General features: G+C 39.8%; 1 protein-coding gene across 2 annotated transcripts in view; it reads left to right on the top strand.

Annotated features, from left to right (window-relative positions):
• The window catches only part of LOC145343027 (solute carrier family 71 member 1-like), an 88,965-nt gene that overhangs the window by 48,717 nt on the left and 17,458 nt on the right, over window positions 1-22,790 (top strand). For both annotated transcript variants that reach the window (XM_080188769.1, XM_080188770.1), the window contains exons 4-8: window positions 1,005-1,132; window positions 2,007-2,121; window positions 13,398-13,616; window positions 14,943-15,056; window positions 19,711-19,782. In XM_080188769.1, the coding sequence (XP_080044895.1) occupies window positions 1,005-1,132; window positions 2,007-2,121; window positions 13,398-13,616; window positions 14,943-15,056; window positions 19,711-19,782 (648 nt within the window). The remainder of the gene's footprint in view (window positions 1-1,004; window positions 1,133-2,006; window positions 2,122-13,397; window positions 13,617-14,942; window positions 15,057-19,710; window positions 19,783-22,790) is intronic.

The raw sequence follows: 22,790 nt of genomic DNA on the forward strand, positions 1-22,790 counted from the left end.
TTGACTTTAGTTGCAAAATATTTGTTTAACTGAATATGTAGATTCCTCTGTTTTTAGATTGGAAACAAAGGAATCCAATAGTAATGCAATGCTAAGTGCTTTTCATAATGAGCATCGAGAGACTAACCTATATTGTAGAGACCTAACCTTGCAGCCACAGTATCTCTGTATCTTTTGCCTCTCCCTCTCATGGAATGTGGAACTGTTGAGGTCTGTCTGTCTGATCTAGCAGATTCAACATCTCAAAAACATAACTGAACATTTATGGGATAGAAGCATAGATGTACATGAGACTTCAGGTCTAGTCAGCAGCAGTAATTGAGCATGAATGGCAGAGGAATGCCCTGGATAAATGGACTTTGCAGTGCAGTAGATATTTGCCAAATTTATTGCTTTCACTCCAGAGGATTTCTACCGTTTGCCGAAACAACAGTGTAGATGGGGTGACCCTTTATAACCTTTCAGTTGTGAGTCTTGGAGTCTTTCCACTTTGGCATTGCTATTAAATACCATTTTCATATCCCTTGTCAGTGTAGTGCTCTAATTGCAGATTTCAATTCAAAATTAGAGTACAGAATTGCTCCAAACATATTAGATTGCTTCTGTTTACCTCAAGTCTCACTTGAAGTGTCTGCAGAACTCAAAATGCTAGACATGTAGGCACCACTTTTGAAAATGATAAAAGAAAACCAATGTGATTCAACACTAAGTTGCATTATTTGGAGGCAATGCAACTTCACTCTGATATATTTAAGCTGCATAAATTAGCTGTTTAGTGCTTTAGGCAGGTTGAAAATTAAAATGCTGGGTAAAAGAATAACTCTCATGGAAATCTTTCTGGCAATTAAATTTTGAGAGTCCTAGTTCTTTGCCTAGTGAAAAATAGCAGATTTTAGCTTCATCTCTCGCGCTAAAGCCACCCTGGTACTAGTGCGTATTGTAGTAATATATAAATTGCCTGTTCTTCTGCAGTTCAGTCTAATTTTATACTTCCTCTTTTTTAGGGTTTTTTATCATTTATGAGTGCTCCGCTAATAGGTGCTTTGTCTGACGTGTGGGGGAGGAGATCGTTTCTCTTGCTGACGGTGTTCTTCACTTGTGTACCAATTCCTTTAATGAGGATAAGTCCATGGTAAGAACTGTAGTCTAGAATGGTGAAATCGTGTAGTGTTCACACACAAACTGCTGGCAATGGAGAGGAGTGTTAGAGTGACCACAGCTATAATGCATTTTGACCATCTTGCTATTTTTAATAAGCAGAGAGTGGATTAATAACTACCCTGGAAATAAAATAAACCTGTGTGGAATAGTTTGCATTGTGTTTCAGATTGCATTGTGACCAAATGTGCTGCACCATCAGACAATTAAGCTGTGAAAGTGTTTCAATAAAAATAGCATTTGAGGTGAGATGGAAGGAGGAGGTGAGGAAAGTATTAAAAATTCAGAGCTTGGTTTGTAAATAAAGCATCTGATCTCTCTTTCCTGACTAAAGGTAAAAACTGGTACATTCTAGTTGGACCTTAAATATTTTATTTTCAGCTCAGCAGCAAACCCAAACCTTTGTGACCTGATAACATCAGCTTTAATTTTAAAGCACTTTTAGAAGGAGCAAATCATGGTTCAAACGTAATCAAATACTCATATCTGCCTTTGCAACATTTAGTGTAATAAGTATCCATGTGCATCCTTAGTTACCTCATCAGTGTCTTGTGCCCACTGGCCTGTTTAGTGCCGGACACAGTTGGCTGGAGGATTGCTATGCATTAATTCTTCCTGTCAAAACATGATGATGTGATTCCTACACGGAATGGGATATCTGGATGATTGTGTCGACAAAAGAACTGTAGAATGTAGTATTGCTGTTTTTAGGTTCAAAGAAGTTGAATCTTAAAAGTTAAAAACAGCGTATAAAAGTAAATCTTACGGTTAAAGTAAAAATGCTAATTTTAATTTATATTTGCAGTGTAATTTGTTTTCCTTTCCTTATGCTTTGTTTATCTTTGTAGGTGGTATTTTGCTGTTATTTCGGTGTCTGGTGTTTTTGCAGTGACCTTTTCAGTAATATTTGCATACGTAGCTGATATTACTCAAGAACACGAGAGAAGTACAGCATATGGGTTGGTAAGATACACTTTTTATACTTCTTGCATTTTTTTTGAGTTGCCTTTGTAAGTCTCTTTTTCTCCATGTTTACACCCTTCTCTTTCTCCAGTCTACTTTCTGTATAAATTCTTGACACAGTAAGAAATCTCAACACTTCGGAAAGCTAGTGGCTTTTGCTACCAAATAAACCTGTTGGACTTTAACCTGGTGTTGTGAGACTTGTTACTGTGTTTACCCCAGTCCAATGCCTGCATCTCCACATCATTGATTCCTGACCCCAGTCCTGGTTGTACATACCTGATTTAATAGGTTAGATTGTAACTGTCCTTGGATGAGTGCATAGGTTGTACACTATAATGCTGTAAGACTAGATTTTCATCTTCATCCTTGAAAGTCTTACCTGTGCCTATAGTCTTGTCCACTAGAAGAATAACAGTAGGCTCTAACATTGTGATTCTAAAACCGGCTTCCTGTTGAGAGACCAACTAGTGGTTCAGTAAGTAAAACTTCCTCATCTGAATCAAAAGACAGGAGGTTTGAGTTTGAGCCGTGGGGTTATGCTGCAACTATACTGGACGTTGGTGAGACCACATTTGGAATATTGTGTTCGGTTCTGGTCACCTCATTATAAGAAGGATGTGGAAGCATTGGAGAGAGTGTAGAGGAGATTCACTGGGATGCTGCCTGGTTTGGAGGGTAGGTCTTATGAGGAAAGATTGAGGGAGCTGGGGCTTTTCTCTTTGGAGCGGAGGAGGATGAGAGGCGACTTAATAGAGGCGTAATATAAAAAAGGATAGTAAGAGTTTTTATAAATATATAAAAAGGAAGAGGCTGACTAGGGCGAATGTTGGACCCTTAGAGGATGAGAGGGGGGACTTAGTGGTAGGGGATGGGGAAATGGCTGAGGCCTTGAATAACTTTTGTGTTTCGATCTTCACGGAGGAGGACGTGAATAGTTTGCCGGGTGTTAGCGATGGAAAGATGGTAGGAGTGGAGGGCCTGAATGACATTATTGTTACTAGAGAGGCAGTGCTCGACAGACTGGAGGGACTGACTGTGGACAAGTCCGCAGGAGCAGATGGAATGCGTCCAAGTGTTCTGAAAGAAATGGCGGAGGTGATAGTGGATTTCTTGATGATTATTTTCCAAACATCGCTGGATTCCGGGGAAGTGCTGGAAGATTGGAAAACGGCTAATGTTGCACCGTTGTTTAAGAAGGGTGGCAGGCAAAAGGCAGGGCATTATAAGCCGGTTAGTTTAACATCTGTTGTAGGAAAAATGTTAGAATCCGTGATCAAGGAGAAAATAGCGAGGCATCTTGAGGAGAATTGTTTGATAGAGCAGACGCAGCACGGTTTCGTTAAGGGGAAGTTGTGACTGACGAATTTATTGGAGTTCTATGAGGATGTGTCTAGGGCGGTGGACAGAGGAGAGCCGATGGATGTGGTGTTTCTTGATTTTCAGAAGGCGTTTGATAAGGTGCCGCACAAGAGGTTATTACAGAAGGTTAGGGGGCATGGAGTTGGGGGTAGGGTGTTAGCGTGTATAGGGGATTGGCTGTCAAATAGGAGGCAGAGAGTGGGGGTCAATGGGTGCTATTCGGATTGGTGGTTGGTGACTAGTGGAGTGCCCCAGGGATCAGTGCTGGGGCCTCAGCTATTTACTGTTTATATAGATGATCTGGAGGAGGGAACCGAGTGTATGGTATCGAAATTTGCTGATGACACCAAGATTGGTGGAACGGCAAATTGTGCAGAGGGTGTGGAAAGTCTGCAGAAGGATCTAGATAGGCTGGGCGAATGGGCCAGGAACTGGCAAATGGAATTTAATGTTGGCAGTTGTGAAGTTGTCCACTTTGGTAGGAATAATGGTAGGAAGGACTATTACTTACATAGCGAAAAACTGCAGCATGCAACAGTGCAGAGGGACCTCGGGGTCCTTGTGCACGAGTCGCAAAAACCCAGCCTGCAGGTGCAGCAGGTGGTCAGGAAGGCAAATGAGATGCTGGCCTTCATAGCGAGGGGGATTGAATATAAAAGTAGGGAGGTCTTGCTGCAACTGTACAGGGCACTGGTGAGGCCGCAGCTGGAGTACTGTGTGCAGTTTTGGTCGCCGCACTTACGCAAGGATATTTTGGCCTTGGAGGGAGTGCAGAGGAGGTTTACTAGGCTGATACTGGAGTTGAGGGGGTTGAACTATGAGGAAAGGCTGAATAAACTAGGCTTGTACTCGTTAGAGTTTAGAAGAATGAGGGGAGATCTCATTGAGACATATATAAGATGATGAATGGGATGGATAGGATAGAGGTGGAGAGGCTCTTCCCGCTCAGAAAGGACAGTAGGACTAGAGGGCACAGCCTCAAGATAAAGGGGGGTGCGGTTTAGAACGCAGTTGAGGAGGAACTTCTTCACTCGAAGGGTGGTGAATCTCTGGAATTCTCTGCCCGTTGAAGTGGTGGAGGCTGCCCTGCTAAATATTTTTAAGACGCGGGTTGATAGGTTTTTGATAGGCAAGGGGATTAAGGGTTATGGGGAGAGGGCGGGAAAGTGGAACTGAGCCACGACAGATCAGCCATGATCTTATTGAATGGCGGGGCAGGCTCGAAGGGCTAGATGGTCTACTCCTGCTCCTATTTCTTATGTTCTTATTATGTTCTTATAAGATGACGAGAGGGATTGATAGAGTGGACGTGCAGAGACTATTTCCTCGGGTGGATGTAGCTGTTACTAAGGGGCATAACTATAAGATTCATGGTGAGAGATATGGGAGGGATGTCCGAGATAGATTCCTTATTCAGAGAGTGGTTGGGGTGTGGAATAGACTGCCTGCTGTGATAGTGGAGTTGGACACTTTAGGAACTTTCAAGCGGTTATTGGATAGGCACATGGAGCAGTCCAGAATTATAGGGAGGGGATTGCTTGATCTTGGGATTGGACATAGCTCGGCACAACATTGAGGGCCGAAAGGCGTGTACTGTGCCGTAATGTTCTATTTAAGACCTTATATTGTATTCTAGGCAGATACTTCGTAGCAGTTACAGTTTTCCACAAAGTTTATTTATTTGTCACAAATAGGTTACATTAACACTGCAGTGAAGTTACTGTGAAAATCCCCGCGTCGCCACACTCTGGCGCCTGTTAAAGTTAAAATTTATTAGTCACAAGTAAGGCTTGCATTCACACCATAATGAAGTTACTGTTTAATTCAGGTGCACTGAGGGAGAATTTAACATGACCAACGCACCTAAGCAGCATGTCTTTCGGACTGAGAGGAAATCAAGCAGACACGGGGAGAATGTGCAGACTCTGCACAGACAGTGACCCAAGCCAGGAATACACTCTGCATCCCTGATGCTGTGAGGCAGCAGTGCTAACCATTGTGTCACTGTGCTGCCCACTACTGTCTTATAGATGGCCCATTATAAAAAAAACTTCAAAAATTACAGGATTCTCCCAGGAGAAGACACAAAATTAGATCAAACAGCAGCAGAAGAAACAATTTATATATTACTACTACATTTATTTTTTTTTAAACTGGATATAAAAGTTGCCCCAGCAGAGCAATAAATTGACCAGTATTTATTCCTCAACACCCAACATGAAACTGATTATCTGTCATTGTCCCATTGTTGTCACGCTGCATTGACAGCGCAACAGTAACAATACTTCACAAAGCTGTAACACACTAAAATTTCTTGAAGTTGTAAAAGGTGTTCCGTAAGTGCAAGTTCCTTCCTTTATCTGTCAAGCCAATAGTTTTTTCCTCATGCTTCTTAATATAGCCAAGTACCACATCAGGTAGATAAATATCGATTTGGAATTCCACTGCCACTTTGTACGTGAATATTAACTGAAATATTTCCATCTTGCAGACGTTTCTATAGCTTTTACACAATTGTGAAATAAGTTGTTGTATTTTGTTCCCCTGTAGCATTTTATTCTAAGTAATTGGTCTTTTTTAAGTGGAAGTATAGAGAACAAGAGTTTTGTTTCTTTTCATTGCACCGTTCAGGCTACCAGAAAGTAATGTTTGGTATTGACAAGCTTTAGCATTGTTATAAGTGATGGACAGTCGCTATTTGTTTAAACTACTCAAATTTTTTGGAATATTGGACTTTGGGAACTTCATGGGAAGAAGTTTGCAATTCTGCAATATGTCCCTGTACTCAATGCAAGAGGCAATTTTCACAGGCAAAAATGTGACTTGCACAAGGGTAATCTGGGAACCCTGAAGAGTAGCCCAGTTTACAGTTGCTATAGATGCTGATACTGGGACATTCTAAAATAGTGAAGGACAATAAATGCAAGCCTGTTTCTAAGTTTATCAGGAAGTACAGTTTAACAGAAGCAAAAGTAAACATAGCAGAATGATAAATCAGTTTTTACATGCATGATATTTGTCAAAACTATAGTTTTAAAATTCTTTCAGTTCTTTTAAGAACATAAGAAATAGGAGCAGGAGTAGGCCATCTAGCCCTTTGAGCCTGCCCCGCCATTCAATAAGATTATGGCTGATCTGAAGTGGATCAGTTCCACTTTTCCGCTTTCTCCCCATAACCCTTAATTCCCTTGCCTACCAAAAACCTATCTACCCGTGACTTAAATATATTTAGCGAGGCAGCCGCCACCACATCAACGGACAGAGAATTCCAGAGATTCACCACCCTTTGAATGAAGAAGTTCCTCCTCAACTCTGTTCTAAACTGCCCCACCCCCTTATCTTGAGGCTGTGCCCTCTAGTCCTGCTGTCCTTTCTGAGCGGGAAGAATCTCTCTACCTCTACCCTATCCATCCCCTTCATTATCTTATACGTCTCTATAAGATCCCCCCTCATCCTTCTAAACTCCAACGAGTACAGACCCAGTCTATTTAGTCTCTCTTCATAGTCCAATCCCCTCATCTCCAGTATCAGCCTAGTGATCCTCCTCTGCACTCCCTCTAAGGCCAAAATATCCTTGCGCAAGTGCGGCAACCAAAACTGCACACAGTACTCCAGCTGCGGCCTCACCAGTGCCCTGTACAGTTGCAGCAAGACCTCCCTGCTTTTATATTCTATCCCCCTCGCTATAAAGGCCAGCATCCCATTCGCCTTGCTGATCACCTGCTGCACCTGTAGGCTGGGTTTTTGCGACTCTTGCACAAGGACCCCCAGGTCCCTCTGCACCGTAGCATGCTGCAGCTTTTCGCCCTTTAAATAGTAATCCCTCCTACTATTATTCCTGCCAAAGTGGATAATCTCACACTTGCTAACATTATACTCCATCTGCCAGGCCCTCGCCCACTCGCTCAGCCTATCCAGATCCCTCTGCAGACTTTCCACACCCTCCGCACAATTTGCTTTTCCACTCATCTTCGTGTCATCAGCAAATTTCGACACCCTACACTCAGCCCCCTCCTCCAGATCATCTATGTAAATGGTAAATAGCTGAGGCCCCAGCACCGATCCCTGCGGCACTCCGCTAGTCACCAACCGCCAATCAGAATAGTGATTTTAAATCAGAATTTGAATCAGAATACCAATTTTAAAATTCTTTAACCCATCTGCTATCTCGATGAAATGCTCTTTTGTGGGAAAGACAAACTACCTTTGCCTGAAGGCCAAGCAGTGATCAGGAAGTAGTTATTATTTTACTGGACACCAGTATTTTATTCTTTTGAATTCTGAGCTGAGATAGAAGAAAGATCAAAAGATTTATCTTTTACAAGAAAATCAAGTGGAAGTGCGAGTATAGGCTTATAAAACCTAAGTGACCGACCACATATTGGCTTTATAAATTAGAAGCTTAAGCGTGCAGGAGCAAAGAAATAAAACATTCGTGGAAAATATTGTTGGGTCATTACAAAAATTTTAATCTATAAGGGATCTCCAAGAATAAAGGAGAGATTTATTAGTTATGAAATTAAGAGTTTAGGTAACTGAAGAGGAAAAGATTATTTCTGTGACAGGGGAGTCATTCACTTGAAATATTTGTGAGCAAGGGGAGTGACTAGAAAAAATTCCTTCACTGAAATTAGTTGTTGGAGCATTGGTCAAACAGGGTGTGATTGAGAGAGTAACTAAAGGAAAATTGAATAAATACTTGAAACAGAGAAAGGTATTGGGAACATAGATAGTTGGTAGTCAAGTTGGCTTTTAATTACTTAGCAAACAACCAGCAAAGACAAGATGCCCCAAATGACATAGAAAAACATAGGAAGTAGGAGCAAAAATAGTCCACTTGATCCCTCGAGCCTGTTCCACTATTCAGACATTTGGGAATCTCTTGCTTGAGAGAGCCCAAACTGAGAAAGAAGTAGTTGCAAAGGTGTCAGCCATTCTGAACAACTTCTAGCAGGCTTGTGGAGGCGAAGTTCAAACAGTGGAAGGAGCACACCAAAGATTGAGCACCCAACCCACCCACCTCATCAAACACTATTTGTCCCAACAGTGGCAGTGTGTGTGGATCCAGCACTGGACTTCTTCACTTCAGGATCCAGAATCCTACAGTGTAAGAAAGATATCCTCTGTCCTGAGGAACTGCCTAAAGTGATAATATTCCATCAGATAGGCAGATACTGGTCTTATTCTGCTTGGTAATGTGCAATAGTTTATGTTGATTTTAATAATGTTTGTTTTCAAGCATTACCATGTTAAATAAAATGCTAGGAGTCATCCTACATTCTTCCAACTTTTGTATGAGTTTCATTTCATGCGTGTACTGTGTACTACTTCTGGTTGTGAAGCAGAAATTGGGTCTTGTTGAAAAGAGAGGGATTTGTCAAAGATTTTCATCTTTCACTCATCAGGACAATGCCAAATTTCAAACAGTCACAACAATTTGTGTGATGGTGGGGGTGGGGGAGGTTGCTGATTAGTTGGTAAGTTGACTCTGGCCAAGGCATTGCCATGGAGAACTGTATGTCCCCATGCTTCTGAGTAATTTGAAAAAGATGCAGGTCAAAATATATTGTAGATCTCTGCATATGAATGCAAGCATAATTGAGCCATGTTATGAACTCAACTGATTATCTAAAATTGGTTGTTAATTAGGACATGGGATTATTCAGCAAGTGCTGTCCAGTTGCTGGTTGAGTAGTGTCTGTACTTTGCCTATTACATTGGATCTGTAACTGTGTCTTGAAAGAGCGTAGTCATGGACTTTGAGTGTATTTCATCAATCTGGACTTTTTCATGCCAATATACTTTACATTTTTTATGCTGTTCAGATTTGAAGCAATTCTCTTTTACAAAAGATGATCTAGCAAGGTATTATAATCAACTCTTGGGTACTTTTGGTTCTTTGCATAAAACCTTGTTTTGTTTGATGTTTTGTGTCTCCTCCTACACACGCATTGCATGAGCTCTTTTGATCCTATTTGGTAGACTCCACTCCACTCAACTTTGTAATTGTTACTGATGAACTACAGGCTTCCGGCACCCAGTTATTTCAATTTTATTTGCGCACTCTTGGTAAAATGAAATGTTACAGTGATAATTTTATGGATGGAAATAAATTAGATATTTGGTATTGGAACTGGAAGATCGGAAAAGAGGTGCAACGTATTTTCTGATCCTCCAATTAGCCGTTTAAACAGTTGAGTCTGTACTGAAGCAAAATGTTAAACTGTAGGTGTGATTTCCGGTCCTTTGTAACTTCACTACATTTCTTAGATTTTGTGCAATATCTCTATCCTATTTATCATTATACATTGAGCCCTGGCCTTCTGCCAAACCATTGGTGTTACCAGTGTGCAGTCTGGCTTCGAGTAGATGAGACTGTGTTGCTTTTTGTCCACATTTGTGTTCAGTGTCTGCTATTGGTATTGCACAATCCTAACTATATGTCAGAAATGGTTTATTTGCAATATTTGTCTAAGATCTGGCATGATCAAATGTTATTGAAATTAGCAGTTTCATTGCATGTACAATTAATGGTTTCTGTTTGGAGATTAAAGCTGATTCATGTACGTGAAATGATATTCTTTCAACTTGGATGCAGAGTTAGGCTGAAATTCTGCTGGGCACCATTTTACCCATAAAATTAATAGAACAATGTCTCAGTGTATAAATGATACAAAATGATCAGATACAGGTTTACTCTGACTTTCACGAGCTGTTTACCAAGTGATTGAATGCTACTCGGCTTGAAAAGTGGGAGGAAAAAGTGATGAATAAGGTCAATCAAACAGACTTGCTTTCTTTCTGATAGATATTTAGTGCACCATTCCTAAAGGACTTCAAAGCACACTGCCCATCTTTTAACCTTGGTAGGACATATGGGGCAGAGATTTTAATGAAAAGCAATGAGTTTAAGGGGCTATTTCATCTCATTAGGGCTGTTCTGGATTACCCTATCTTTTATCCTTGTATGTTTCACTTGTATTAATTTGATTGCCTTCTTTTGCCTTTACCCTCAACTGCCTTCCTTTTTATCAACTTTGTATCTAACTCATTCACTATTTATTTTGAGGCTTTAAATTAACCTACCTTGTCGTTAAATATTTCTGCTTCCTGCTTATTGAATTCAAGACCAAAGGGAAAAACCAGCAACCCATTTGATCTAGATATGGGAAACTCTATATGCATGCGCTATCATCCTATGTGACGCAAGGTCACAGATCTGAAACACTACCTCTGTTTCAACCTCAGCAAACATTGTCAGACCTGTTGAGTATTTCCAGCATTTTCTGTTTACAACTTACACAATATTTTGCTTCTGTGCTTTGTGCCACTGATTTTCAATTCCCTCTGGAAAATGAAAGGGAAAATAACAAATAGAAATGATGAACTGACTCTTCATGCTCCTGGGGCTATTGGATTGCTTGGGTACAGTAAAGGTGGAAACATCAAGTGAAGATAAGCACATGCCTTTACTGATGCCTACTTTTTTACACCAATTTTTATGTAGGGCTGGAAAATCAGGCAGGATGCCTTTTATGACTGTGTTGAATAGTAAAACTCTGATTAAAGTGCGTATGATATAAATAATGTATTGCAACAACTCACCGAGGCTCTTTTGAAAGCAACTTCCAAGACCAACACCTACAAAGACAAGGCAGCAGATGCATGGGAACATCCTCACCTGCAAGTTCCCCTTCAAACTGCATCCTATCCTGACTTGGAACTTTCGTAGAATCGTAGAATCATAGAATCCTACAGTGCAGAAGGAGACCATTTATCCCATCAAGTCTGCACTGGCCATAATCCCACCTAGGTCCTATTCCCGTAACCCCACATATTTTCTCTGTTAATCCCCTATCACTCAGAGTCACTTGGCCTATCAACCTAACCTGCACATCTTTGGACTGTGGGAGGAAACTGGAGCACCCACAGGAAACCCATGCAGACATGGAGAGAATGTGCAAACTCCATACAAACACTGACCTGAGGCTTGAATCAAACCCAGGCCCCTGGCACTATGAGGCAACAGTGCTAATGACTGTGCCACCATGATGCTCTTTATTTCCGTTTTTTCGCTTGTCACTGTGTCAAAATCCAGGAATTCCCTTCCTATATTACCTACAACACATGAACTGCAGCAGTTCAAGAAGATGGCTCGCTACCACCTTCTCAAGGCAGTTAGGGATGGCAATAAGTGCTGGCCTAGCCAGTGATAGCCAAATCCTTTGAATGACTTTTTTTTTAAAAAAAACACGCCATCTCAAAGATTCATTTGTGGCAAAATATTTAAAGAAGCAATACCATTACAGTATTTGCCTTTTTCTGTTTGGAACTCATGTACATAAGTGAAATAAGGTTAATATTTTCTTCAAATAAAATCTACTAATCAGTAGGGCATATATTTTGCTTTTTCTTATTTTCACAGAATTGTAGATGCATTTATAGCATTATTCACCACATGCTCCTATTTATTTTGCAAAGAATTTGTGAATAGAAGAATATATAACCTTGATTCTTGGAGTACTAAAGTATAATTGAACTTATTCAATTTTAATTGCATATGGTTCCAGATTAAACAAAATTTATTTTGTGCTATTGTATAGAATCATATTAGCAGTTTTAATATCCAGAAGTTTAAATTTGCAACCCCAATGGCACCTTAGAGACTATTGTGATCCAAAGATTGTAAATGCTGAAACTGAGGGACAGAAATGAAGACAACTAATATTCAAAATAGTTTATATTAAATGTTTTCTGGCTTTGATACTTTCATTATTTAATGGAGCTAATATACTACAAAAAGAGCATGTTTTGTTTCATTGCAAGATAATTGCCAGATGATGGCTTGCCTTCCTATTGCTGTTGGCTACATACTAAGTGATGCATATGCAACACCAACAGTCATAAGAAAAGGGAAAAGAAGTGATTGAAGTGTTCGTGCTGTCCCAATATGTTAGATATTGTCAATGACCATTGAAAGAGTTCAACGTTGGTAGTGAGTGAACAGCATAAATTTAACAGCAATAAATATGTAGGGTTTTTTTTTTATAGAATTGTTTTATCTATATTTGTGAAACAGTCAAGCAAAGTAACTAAATGTTTTTAATTTATCACTGTTGAGCATGATTTTACAAATTTAGCTTTCCATTTTAAACTGTTTAATTTTGCAGGCATTGTTTCTCTCAATGAAAGAAAATCACTATATAATGGTATTGTATGGCATCTGTCTCTAAGTGGTATCACTTTGTGATAAAACAGCCTTAAAGCAGGATAGCTTTTTATTGAGAGCCTGGCAGCATTTTTATTCAACTTGTATTCAGTGGAGTTATTGTCAGAATTTTAGCTCCTGTAGTAATCCACTCTGCCTCTGGCACAAAATAAATGAAGTTGGGTCAAGTTTTTGAATTAGATCTAATTCTTTGTCCCTTAACTCAAGAAGGTTTTAACAATTCCCATGACAACGAGACACTTCCTTATTGGTCAAGCAGTAGTGAGATTAATGGCACATAGTACAATTTACAGTGTTGTACAGTACAATTTATTGCATTTGGGCTCTCCACTCCTGCCTCATTGGGCAAAATATTACAAAATACTTATTTTCAAAAATAAATGACAGGGAGAATTGGTCTCTGCTAGTAGTGCAAATGAGCTCATAGTGAATTAGCAGCCCATGCTATAACATGCTTGATTTTCTTGTCCATTCAAGTCTGTTGAAGGGAAAACCAGGCACTGTATGGAACAGGCTGCCAATTGCATGAGTTTGTTTGCATTGGCGTGGACCAGTTTTATTCCCACTATGCCTGTAGAATAGTATACCTCGGCGGTTGTTTTTTTTTGTTTTTAAAGATGTTCGCATTGTAAATATTAATACGTTAATGAGCTGGCAAGTAAAACCTTTTTTGCCGCTTCTCTAGGTATCAGCAACATTTGCAGCAAGCTTGGTAACCAGTCCAGCCATTGGTGCTTATCTTTCAAGTAAATATGGTGATAACCTTGTGGTCCTTGTAGCCACTGTGATTGCAGCATTGGACATCTGCTTTATCTTAGTAGCTGTGCCAGAATCTCTTCCTGAGAAGGTTCGACCAGCTTCGCGGGGATCACCTTTCTCTTGGGAGCAAGCGGACCCTTTTTCTGTAAGCATTCAATAATCTGTATTTGGACTATAATTACCAGAATGCAGGATTTGTTGTTGAATAAACCATACCTATATATTTAAAAAATGCTGTGTATGTCTTAGCTTGCACCAGGTCCTGTTCACCTATTACTTTTGTGCTCACTAACCTGCACAGGCCTTTGGTTAAATGGTGGCGGGATTTTAAAATTCATATGCTTGTTTTCAAATTCCTCTGTGGTTTTGCTGTCTGTGTTCTTCTCCAGCTCATTAACCCTGTGAGAAATCCGCACTTCTCCAATTCTGGCCTCTTGCGTGTCCCCAATTTTATTCACTCCACCATGTGTGCTGGCAAGCTGTGCCTTCAGCTGCCAGGGCCTTAAATTCTGGAATTTCTCCCCTCCTCTCTCTGCTTCTTCAAAACATGCTTTTAACCAAGCTTTTGATTGTTTGCCGTAATATCTCTTCATAGGGCTTAGTGTCAAAATTTTGCTTTGTAATGCTCCAGCCAAACACCTTAGGAAGGTTAACTATGTTAAAGGCACTGTGCAAGTACAAGCTGTTTATTCAGTAACTCTTGAATGTACAGATTTTATGCGACAATGTTGTACATTCGCTGATGCCTGTGTTATGACACTGAGGCAGAATTTTATCTTTCATGTATGCACTAGTTGAGCAAGTCTGAACTTTGTTACATTTTGTTCTTTGACCATCAGTAATTGAGCAGGCTGCTACAGAATTTAGTATTAGAAGCAATGTTATGAACAAGTTGTTAAAACAAAATCCTGCTACATGCTAAAGCTCAGTACACAAATGTTTGTTTTAAAAGCAACTTTTACCACTTTTGTTTGTATCAGCTATATAAAACCTTCAAGCATAGAATAGACTGCTTTATCCAACATCCCCGACTGCTTTATCCAACATCCCCATCTGCTTATTCATTGCCCAAATGACCCATTTATGGTCTTAATTGAAGCTAGGATTTGGGCAAGGAGACAATCTGACTTGAAGAGGCAGGTTGCAGCTTTAAATGGGAGGTTCTGAGCCAGCTGCAGCCTATCAAAAGCTGTAACAAGTGCACAATTACTTCAAGAATCTATACTCCATCCCTGTTTATCTTCAGGAATTTCAAGGTAACTGATAGCCCCAGTCATTATTATTCCACCAATCCTATTAATTTATAGCTGCATTGCTTTATATTTATGCTGTTTTGTGCAGTGCCATTAAATCCAAGATGCTGGATCAGCCATTCTAGGTGTGTTTCTGATCTGTTATACCATATGATGTGAATAAGTAACTTAAAGTTGATAACATTTGTAAGTGAGCGTTTTTTTTTCTTTTGTTACAGTCCTTGAAGAAGGTTGGAAAGGACACCACTGTGCTGCTCATCTGTATAACTGTATTTCTTTCATACCTGCCTGAGGCTGGACAGTACTCTAGCTTTTTCCTTTATCTTAAACAGGTGTGTCTGCCTCTTCTCCCACAGCATTTTTTGCGGTCTTGCACATTCTCAGAATTGTTATTTTATTGGCCAGCAAGGTTATTAATCAATTGTAAAACAGAATATGGGCTGAACACTGATTTTATGGAGCACATTATAGCCTCATAAAAGGCTAGTAGTTATATAAATAAATTCTTTTAGCTTTTAAATTGAACATGATTTCTAGAAGGAAAATTCTTTTCTCTATGCCAGTTTTCTCACCATTGCTCCTTTGAAGATCCTTTATCATTTGCAGGCATGTAGTTCTACAGGCACCAATTGACTGTGATATCTTGCCCAAGTAACCAATATTTGTTTGAGGTTTAACTATCAGCAGATCATCTGGCTTTGGGTGATGGTCACAGCTGAGTTTTCTTCAGTGTTAACCACAGGTGCATATTCTTGTAGCAGAATATTGATCAGGAGGGGAATCCTGGATGACTTGAATCAAAAAACAGAGCCCTAAAGATGATCTCTGAATTGCTCCCTGAGCACAAATAAATTGGTACGGGATAAATGAGATTAGAGGGCTGAATACATGAGTCAAAAATTAGGGTGGGAAAACTGTACTGGCATCAGTAAGGGGGGTGGGGGGAAAGGGAGTCACAGAGGTTTATAGCATGGAAACAAACCCTTTGGCTCAACTTGTCCGTGCCACTCTCTTTTTAACCCCTAAGTAGTCCCAATTGCCTGCACTTGACCCATATCCCTCTATACCCATCTTATCCATGTAACTGTCTAAACACTTGATAAAATATAAAATTGTACCTGCCTCTACTCCTACCTCTGGCAGCTTGTTCCAGAGGCTCACCACCCTCCCTGCGGGGAAAAAAAAGGCATACTTTTGGACACTTTTATATCTTCCCCTCTCACCTTAAACCTATGCCCTCTAATTTTAGACTCCCCTACTTTTGGGAAAAGATATTGACTATCTAGCTGATCTATGCCCATCATTATTTTACAGACCTCTATAAGATCACCCCTCAGCCTTCTACGCTCCAGAGAAAAAAGTCCCAGTCTATCCAGCCTCTCCTTATAAATCAAACCATCAAGTCCCAGTAGCATCCTATAAAATCTCTTCTGCACTCTTTCTAGTTTAATGATCTCCTTTCTATAATAGGGTGACCAGAACTGTACACAGTATCCAAGTGTGGCCGTACCAATGTCTTGTACAACTTCAATGAGACGTCTCACCTCCTGTATTCAGTGTTTTGACCAATGAAGCCAAGCATGCTGAATGCCTTCTTCACCACTCTGTCCACCTGTGACTTCACTTTCAAGGAGCTATGAACCTGTACCTCTAGATCTTTATTCTGTAACGCTTCCCAATGCCCTGCCATTTACTGAGTAAGTCCTGCCTGGTTCAATCTAGCAAAATGCATCACCCCACATTTATCTAAATTAAATTCTGTCTGCCATTTGTCAGGCCACTGGCCTAATTGATCAAGGTCCCTTTGCAATCCGAGATAACCTTCTTCACTGTCCGCTATACCACCAATCTTGGTGTCATCTGCAAACTTACTAACCATGCCTCCTATATTCTCATCCAAATCATTAATATAAATGATAAATAACAAAGGACCCAGCATCAATCCCTGAGGCACACCGCTGGCCACAGGCCTCCAGTTTGAAAAACAACCCTCTACAACCATCCTCTGGCTTCTGTCAGCAAGCCAATTCTGTATCCATTTAGCTACCTCACTCTGGATCCCTTGAGATTCAACCTTGTGCAACAACCTACCATGTGGTACCTTGTCAAAGGCCTTGCTAATATCCACGTAGACAGCATCAACTGCACTGTCCTCATCTACCTTCTTGGTTACCCCTTCAAAAAACTCTGCACCATTGGAATGATCTTCAGTTTAAATATGCTGGAAGAGTTTCTGGCAAGTCATATAAGGGTAGTAGAAAGGACTTTAAGCTAAATGACTAAAAATAAGGAGGGAGAAATTACAGCATAAGAGAAAGCTACTAAGAGTTTCTGCAAGTATTTAAAAAGGAAAAGTAATTAAAGTGATCCTCCCTTAGAGGATGAGCATTAATAGTAGGAAATGGTGAAAATAAGGCTTTTTTTTTCATTTTCACCGTAGAAGACATAAACATCCCAAGAATACCTTTTTAAAAAAACCCCAGAGATAAAAGCAGTGGAGCTTAAAACATTCACTAAGGAAAAGGTACCAGAAAAACAATTAGAAAAGAAGTTTGACATACCCTTGATGGCTTTCATCCTAGGGTCTTAAAAGAAGTAGATAAGATTTAATAGATACATTGGCTGTAATCTTCCAAAACAATAAGGAAAATACTAGAATCCATTATTAAGGGAGGTAATAGTGGGAAATTTAAAAAATTACAATTCAATCAGGCAGAGTCAGCATGATTTTGTGGAAGGGAAATCATATCTTACAAGTTTACTTGAGTTCTTTATGGAAGTAACAAGCAGCATTGATCAAGGGAAACTCTGGTGCTGCTGTAGTTGGATTTCCAAGAGAGGATTAACAAAGTGTCATTTCAAAGGTTCCCACACAAAGTAAGATATTATGGGCAACGCATTAGCATGGATGACTAATTGGTTAGTTAACAGGAAGGATAGAGTAGGAATAAATGGATCATTTTCAAGTTATCAAGCTGCTGTTAGTGGAATAACACAAAGATCGGTGCTTGAGCCTCAACTATTTACAATCTATGGATGAAGGGATTGAATATATGGTAGCTACATTGCTAATGGCACAGTGATAGATGGGAAAGTAATTTGCAAAAGGGATTTAGCTAGGTTAAGTGAGTGAGCAAACATTTGGCAGTTGGAGTGTAATGTGGGAAAATGTAAACTTATCTACTTTGGCAGGAAGAATAGAAAAGCAATATGTTACTTGGATGGAGTGAGACTGCAGTACTCTGATGTTCAGAGGGATCTGAGTGTCCAGATATAGGATTCACACAGTTGGTATGCAGGTACAGCAAGTAATGAGGAAGGCAAATGGAATGTTGACCTATATTACAAATGGAATCAAGTGTAACAGTCTGAAAGTCTTGCTGTCGCTGTAGAGGGCTTTGGAGTGGCCACATTTGGAGTACTGTGTACAGTTTTGGTCTACTTACTTAAAGGATGTAATTGCACTAGAAGCAGTGTAGATAAGTTTCACTCGGATGATTTCACTGATTATCTTTTGAGGAAAGGTTGAACGAGTGGGGTTATGCCAATTGGAGCGTAGAAGAATGAGGTAACCTTGATGAAATAGAAAAAGTTTGAGGGGACTCAACAGGGTTGCTCCTGGGCAGATGTTTTATGCATTTGGAGAAGATGACGACTAGGAGACAATGTTTAAAAATTAAGAGTCTCCCGTTGTAGGTTGAGACCTGGAAAGCTTTTGAGGCCGAATCATTGAATACATTCAAAGCTAAAGTAGACTTTTGATAAACAAAAGATTATAGGCTATGGGGTGAACAGGATAGTGGTGTGGAGGCCAAAATAAGATCAGCTGTAATGTAATTGAAAGATGAAGCAGACTGGAGGGGCAGAATGGCCTAATTCTCCTAATCCTGTGTTCTTACGTCTTAATTCTCTATTATTTCTTCTTGCTGCCACCACTCTTACTGGAATCCAGTGTACTGAGAGTAGTTATAGAGTTTATAGAGTGACAGAACAAAGAGGTCTAGGGGTACATGTTCACAGCTGCTTGAAAGTGGAATCACAGGTGGACAGAGTGGTGAAGAAGGCATTCAGCATGCTTGATTTTCATTGGTCAGAACATTGAATACAGGAGTTGGAATGTCTTGTTGAAGTTGTACAAGATATTGGTACGGCCACACTTGGAATATTGTGTACAGTTCTGGTCACCCTATTATAGAAAGGAGATTATTAAACTAGAAAGAATGCAGAAGAGATTTTCTAGGATGCTACTGGGACTTAATGGTTTGAGTTATAAGGAGAGGCTGGATAGACTGGGACTTTTTTCTCTGGAGCTTAGAAGGCTGAGGGGTGATCTTATAGAGGTCTGTAAAATAATGATGGGCATAGATCATCTAGATAGTCAATATCTTTTCCCAAAAGTAGGGGAGTCTAAAATTAGAGGGCATAGGTTTAAGGTGAGAGGGGAAGATGTAAAAGTGTCCAAAAGTATGCCATTTTTTTTCTGCAGGGAGGGTGGTGAGCCTCTGGAACAAGCTGCCAGAGGTAGTAGTAGAGACAGATACAATTTTACCTTTTAAAAAATATTTAGATATTTACATAGGTAAGATAGGTATAGAGGGATAAGAGCTAAATGCAGGCAATTGGGACTAGCTTAGGGATTTAAAGAAAAAGGGTGGCACGGGCAAATTGTGCCAAAGGGCCTGTTTCCATGCTATAAACCTCTGTGACTCTAGTTGGAGTCTCTTCACTGCTACGTAGTAGAAATCAGCAATTCAGGGCAGATCAGTGATGCTGACCTTGTCACCTATGGGATGTATATGTTTCTCTGATCGTTAAACCTAAAAATAAAATGATCAAATGTTAGAAACCATGCTGATGGAACAGTGCTATTTAAATGCTTCTGTGATTATTTTTCATCATTTTAACTTGCGTAGCTATTTATTAGCAAGATAATCCCCAATATTGAACTGTTACTCAACCTGTTTATAACCTTTCCTCTTTTCATAGGTTATCGACTTTTCTGCTGGGAACCTAGCAGCCTTTATAGCTGTGGTGGGAATCCTCTCTATAATAGCACAGGTGAGTATTCAATAATTCTGTTTACCTACCTGCACTGTAATCTGTTCTTCAAACATGTAATGATTTGACTCCAAGAAATTTATGTAAAGGTTTTGGTGGGTTTAAAAACTACAAGCTTGGACCCTACACCTTCTTGTGACCCATCTTGCAGGAAAGCTTCTGGTCACAAAAGGAAGCTACTGCCCTAAAAAATAATGAAGCACATTAGAAGTAATAAATAATTTCAGGGAGACGATGGCACAATGGTAATACTACTGCGCTAGTAATCCTGGGGCATAGACTCTCGGAACCCTGGTTCAAATCCCACCAAAATAGCTGGTGGAATTTAAAATTCAATTAATGAATCTAGAATATAAAGGTAGCCCTTTGTAATGGTGACCATAAATCTATCACTGATTGATACAAACACCCATCTGATTGACTAATGTCCTTTAGGGAAGGGATTCTGCCATCTTTACCTGGTCTGGCCTGTTTGTAACTCCAGATCCACAATCACGGGGTTGATTCTCAACAGCCCTCTGAAATGGCCTAACCAACAATGCTCACATTCCATGAAAGATTAAATTTTGATAAAAGGTATAATGAAAAATAGACAATTGTCTGTCTTTCACACAATGTGTTCATTATGTTCTTTAATGTCTGTTAAATTTCTCACTAGTCTATGATTTGGTTACACAGTACAAGGGGTGGATTTAAAGCACAGGAATATAAATGATGTAGTAATGCTTCCACTGGAAGAAGCTCCATAATGCAAGAACCGGAATAGCCATTCAGCCTCTCTGGTCTCTGCTACCACTCAGCAAGATTGTGCTTCATTTGGAAACAGGCCCAAATTATCTAACCTTTAAGACATCTCCTTTATCCAGTAATCACTCCAGCAGATCTTCTCTGCACCGTTCCTAATATAATTATATCTTAATTAAGGAGATCAAAACTGTGTACAGTTTTGACCTGACTTCATCAATTCCTTGTACAACAATAGCAAAACTTCCTACTTTTATATAGCATTCTCCTTGCAATAAAGGCCAACATTCTAATTGCTTTCCTAATTTTGCTGTACCTGCATACTAACATTTTGAGATTTATGTACCCAAATCCCTGTACCTCAGTATTATGTGATCTGTCTCCATTTAAATAACACACTTTTTTTATTCTTTCTGGCAAAGTGGATAGGTTTGCATCTTCCCACATTATATTCCATCTGCCAATGTTTTGCCCACTCTCTTAACCTGTCCATATCCCTTTGCAGACATGTATTATGAGCAAATTTAGCAACCATACAATCAAGATCTTAAGTCAGTTGGATCTTGGGGACTTGTCAGCCTTTAGTTCCAATAATTTTATCTGTAACCTTTTTCTGAGGATTTGAATTTTTTAAGTTTCTACCCCTCTTTCCCCTCTTGATTTGCAATTATTTCTGGGATGTACTTTCTGCTTCTACAAATCAGACAGACATAAAATATTTGTTCAGTACTATCTACCATTTCATTATTTCCTTTATTCCCCAGGATTGCTGTCAGAAGACCAACACACTTTTTTTTTCCTTTTTAAATATTTGTAGAAACTGTCATCTATTTTTATATTTCTAGCTGGCTTTCTCTCGTACACTTGATTTCTCCCTCATTATTAGTAATTCTTTGCTGGTTTTAAAATTCTGTCCAAGCTCCGGCCTGCCATTAATCTTCACGGAATTGTATCTTTAACTTGCAAATTATGCATCCTTTTCCAAGAGTCTTTCTTTCTCATTAGAATGTAACTTTGTAGAGTATTATAAAATATCTCCTAAATGGGAAATCTCTGCTGATCTACCACTTAACCTGATTTCCCAGTTTACTTTAGCCAGTTCTGTCTTAATATTCTTGAAATCACCTTTATTAAAGTTTTAACGTTTATTTATTAGTGTCACAAGCAGGCTTATATGAACACTGCAGTGAAGTTACTGTGAAAATCCCCAAGTCACCACACTCTGGCACCTATTCGGTTACACTGAGGGAGGATTTGGCACGGCCAATACAAACAACCAGCACATCTTTTGGACTGTGGGAGGAAACCGGAGCACCTGGAGGAAACCCACACAGACACAGGGAGAACATGCATACTCCACACAGACAATGACCCAAACCGGGAATTGAACCCAGGTCTCTTGTGCTGTGAGGCAGCAGTGCTAACCACTGTGCTACCTAGACCCATTCTTCTCTCCCTCAAATTGAATGTGCAATTCAATCATAGTATCATCATTGCTACCTTGGGGGTGTCTTTACTATGCAGTTGTTAATTAATTCTGTCTCATTGCACATTATCTGCTGTAAAACAGCCTGTTCCCTGGTTAACAATATATACTGTTCTAAGAAATTGTCCTGAATGCACTCAGTGAACTCATCTTCCAGGCTACCTCTGCCAACCTGGTGCGTCCAATTTATATGAAGATGAAAATTGCTCATGATTATTGTGGTAATTTTCTTGTTTTTCCAATATACACTGTCCTAAATTGTGGTTACTTCCGGGGACCTATGAACTACTCCTACGAGTAACTTCTTCCTTTTGCTATTTCTTACCTAAGAACGTAAGAAATAGGAGCAGGAGTAGGCCATCTAGCCCTTCGAGCCTGCCCCGCCATTCAATAAGATCATGGCTGATCTGAAGTGGATCAGTTCCACTTTCCCGCTTTCTCCCCATAACCCTTAATTCCTTTGCCTATCGAAAACCTATCTACCCGTGTCTTAAATATATTTAGCAAGGTAGCCTCCACCACTCTATCCCAACTAATGCTACGTCTGGATCTTTGGAACTAAGCTCATCTTTCATTATTGTACTAATGTCAGTCTCAACTAACAGATCCACACCGTCATCTTTTTCTAGCTCCGTGTCCTTCTGAAATGTCACATACTCTTGAATATTCAGGTCCTACTTTTTGTCCTCTTGCAGTCATATCTCCAATGGCTAATAAGTCATACAAATGTATTTATATTTGAGCTGACAACTCAACTGTTATGAATGTTGCAACACAT

The sequence above is a fragment of the Carcharhinus amblyrhynchos genome, chromosome 5, assembly GCF_965287045.1.
Source record: "Carcharhinus amblyrhynchos chromosome 5, sCarAmb.v2.hapA, whole genome shotgun sequence".
Taxonomy (NCBI): domain Eukaryota; kingdom Metazoa; phylum Chordata; class Chondrichthyes; order Carcharhiniformes; family Carcharhinidae; genus Carcharhinus; species Carcharhinus amblyrhynchos.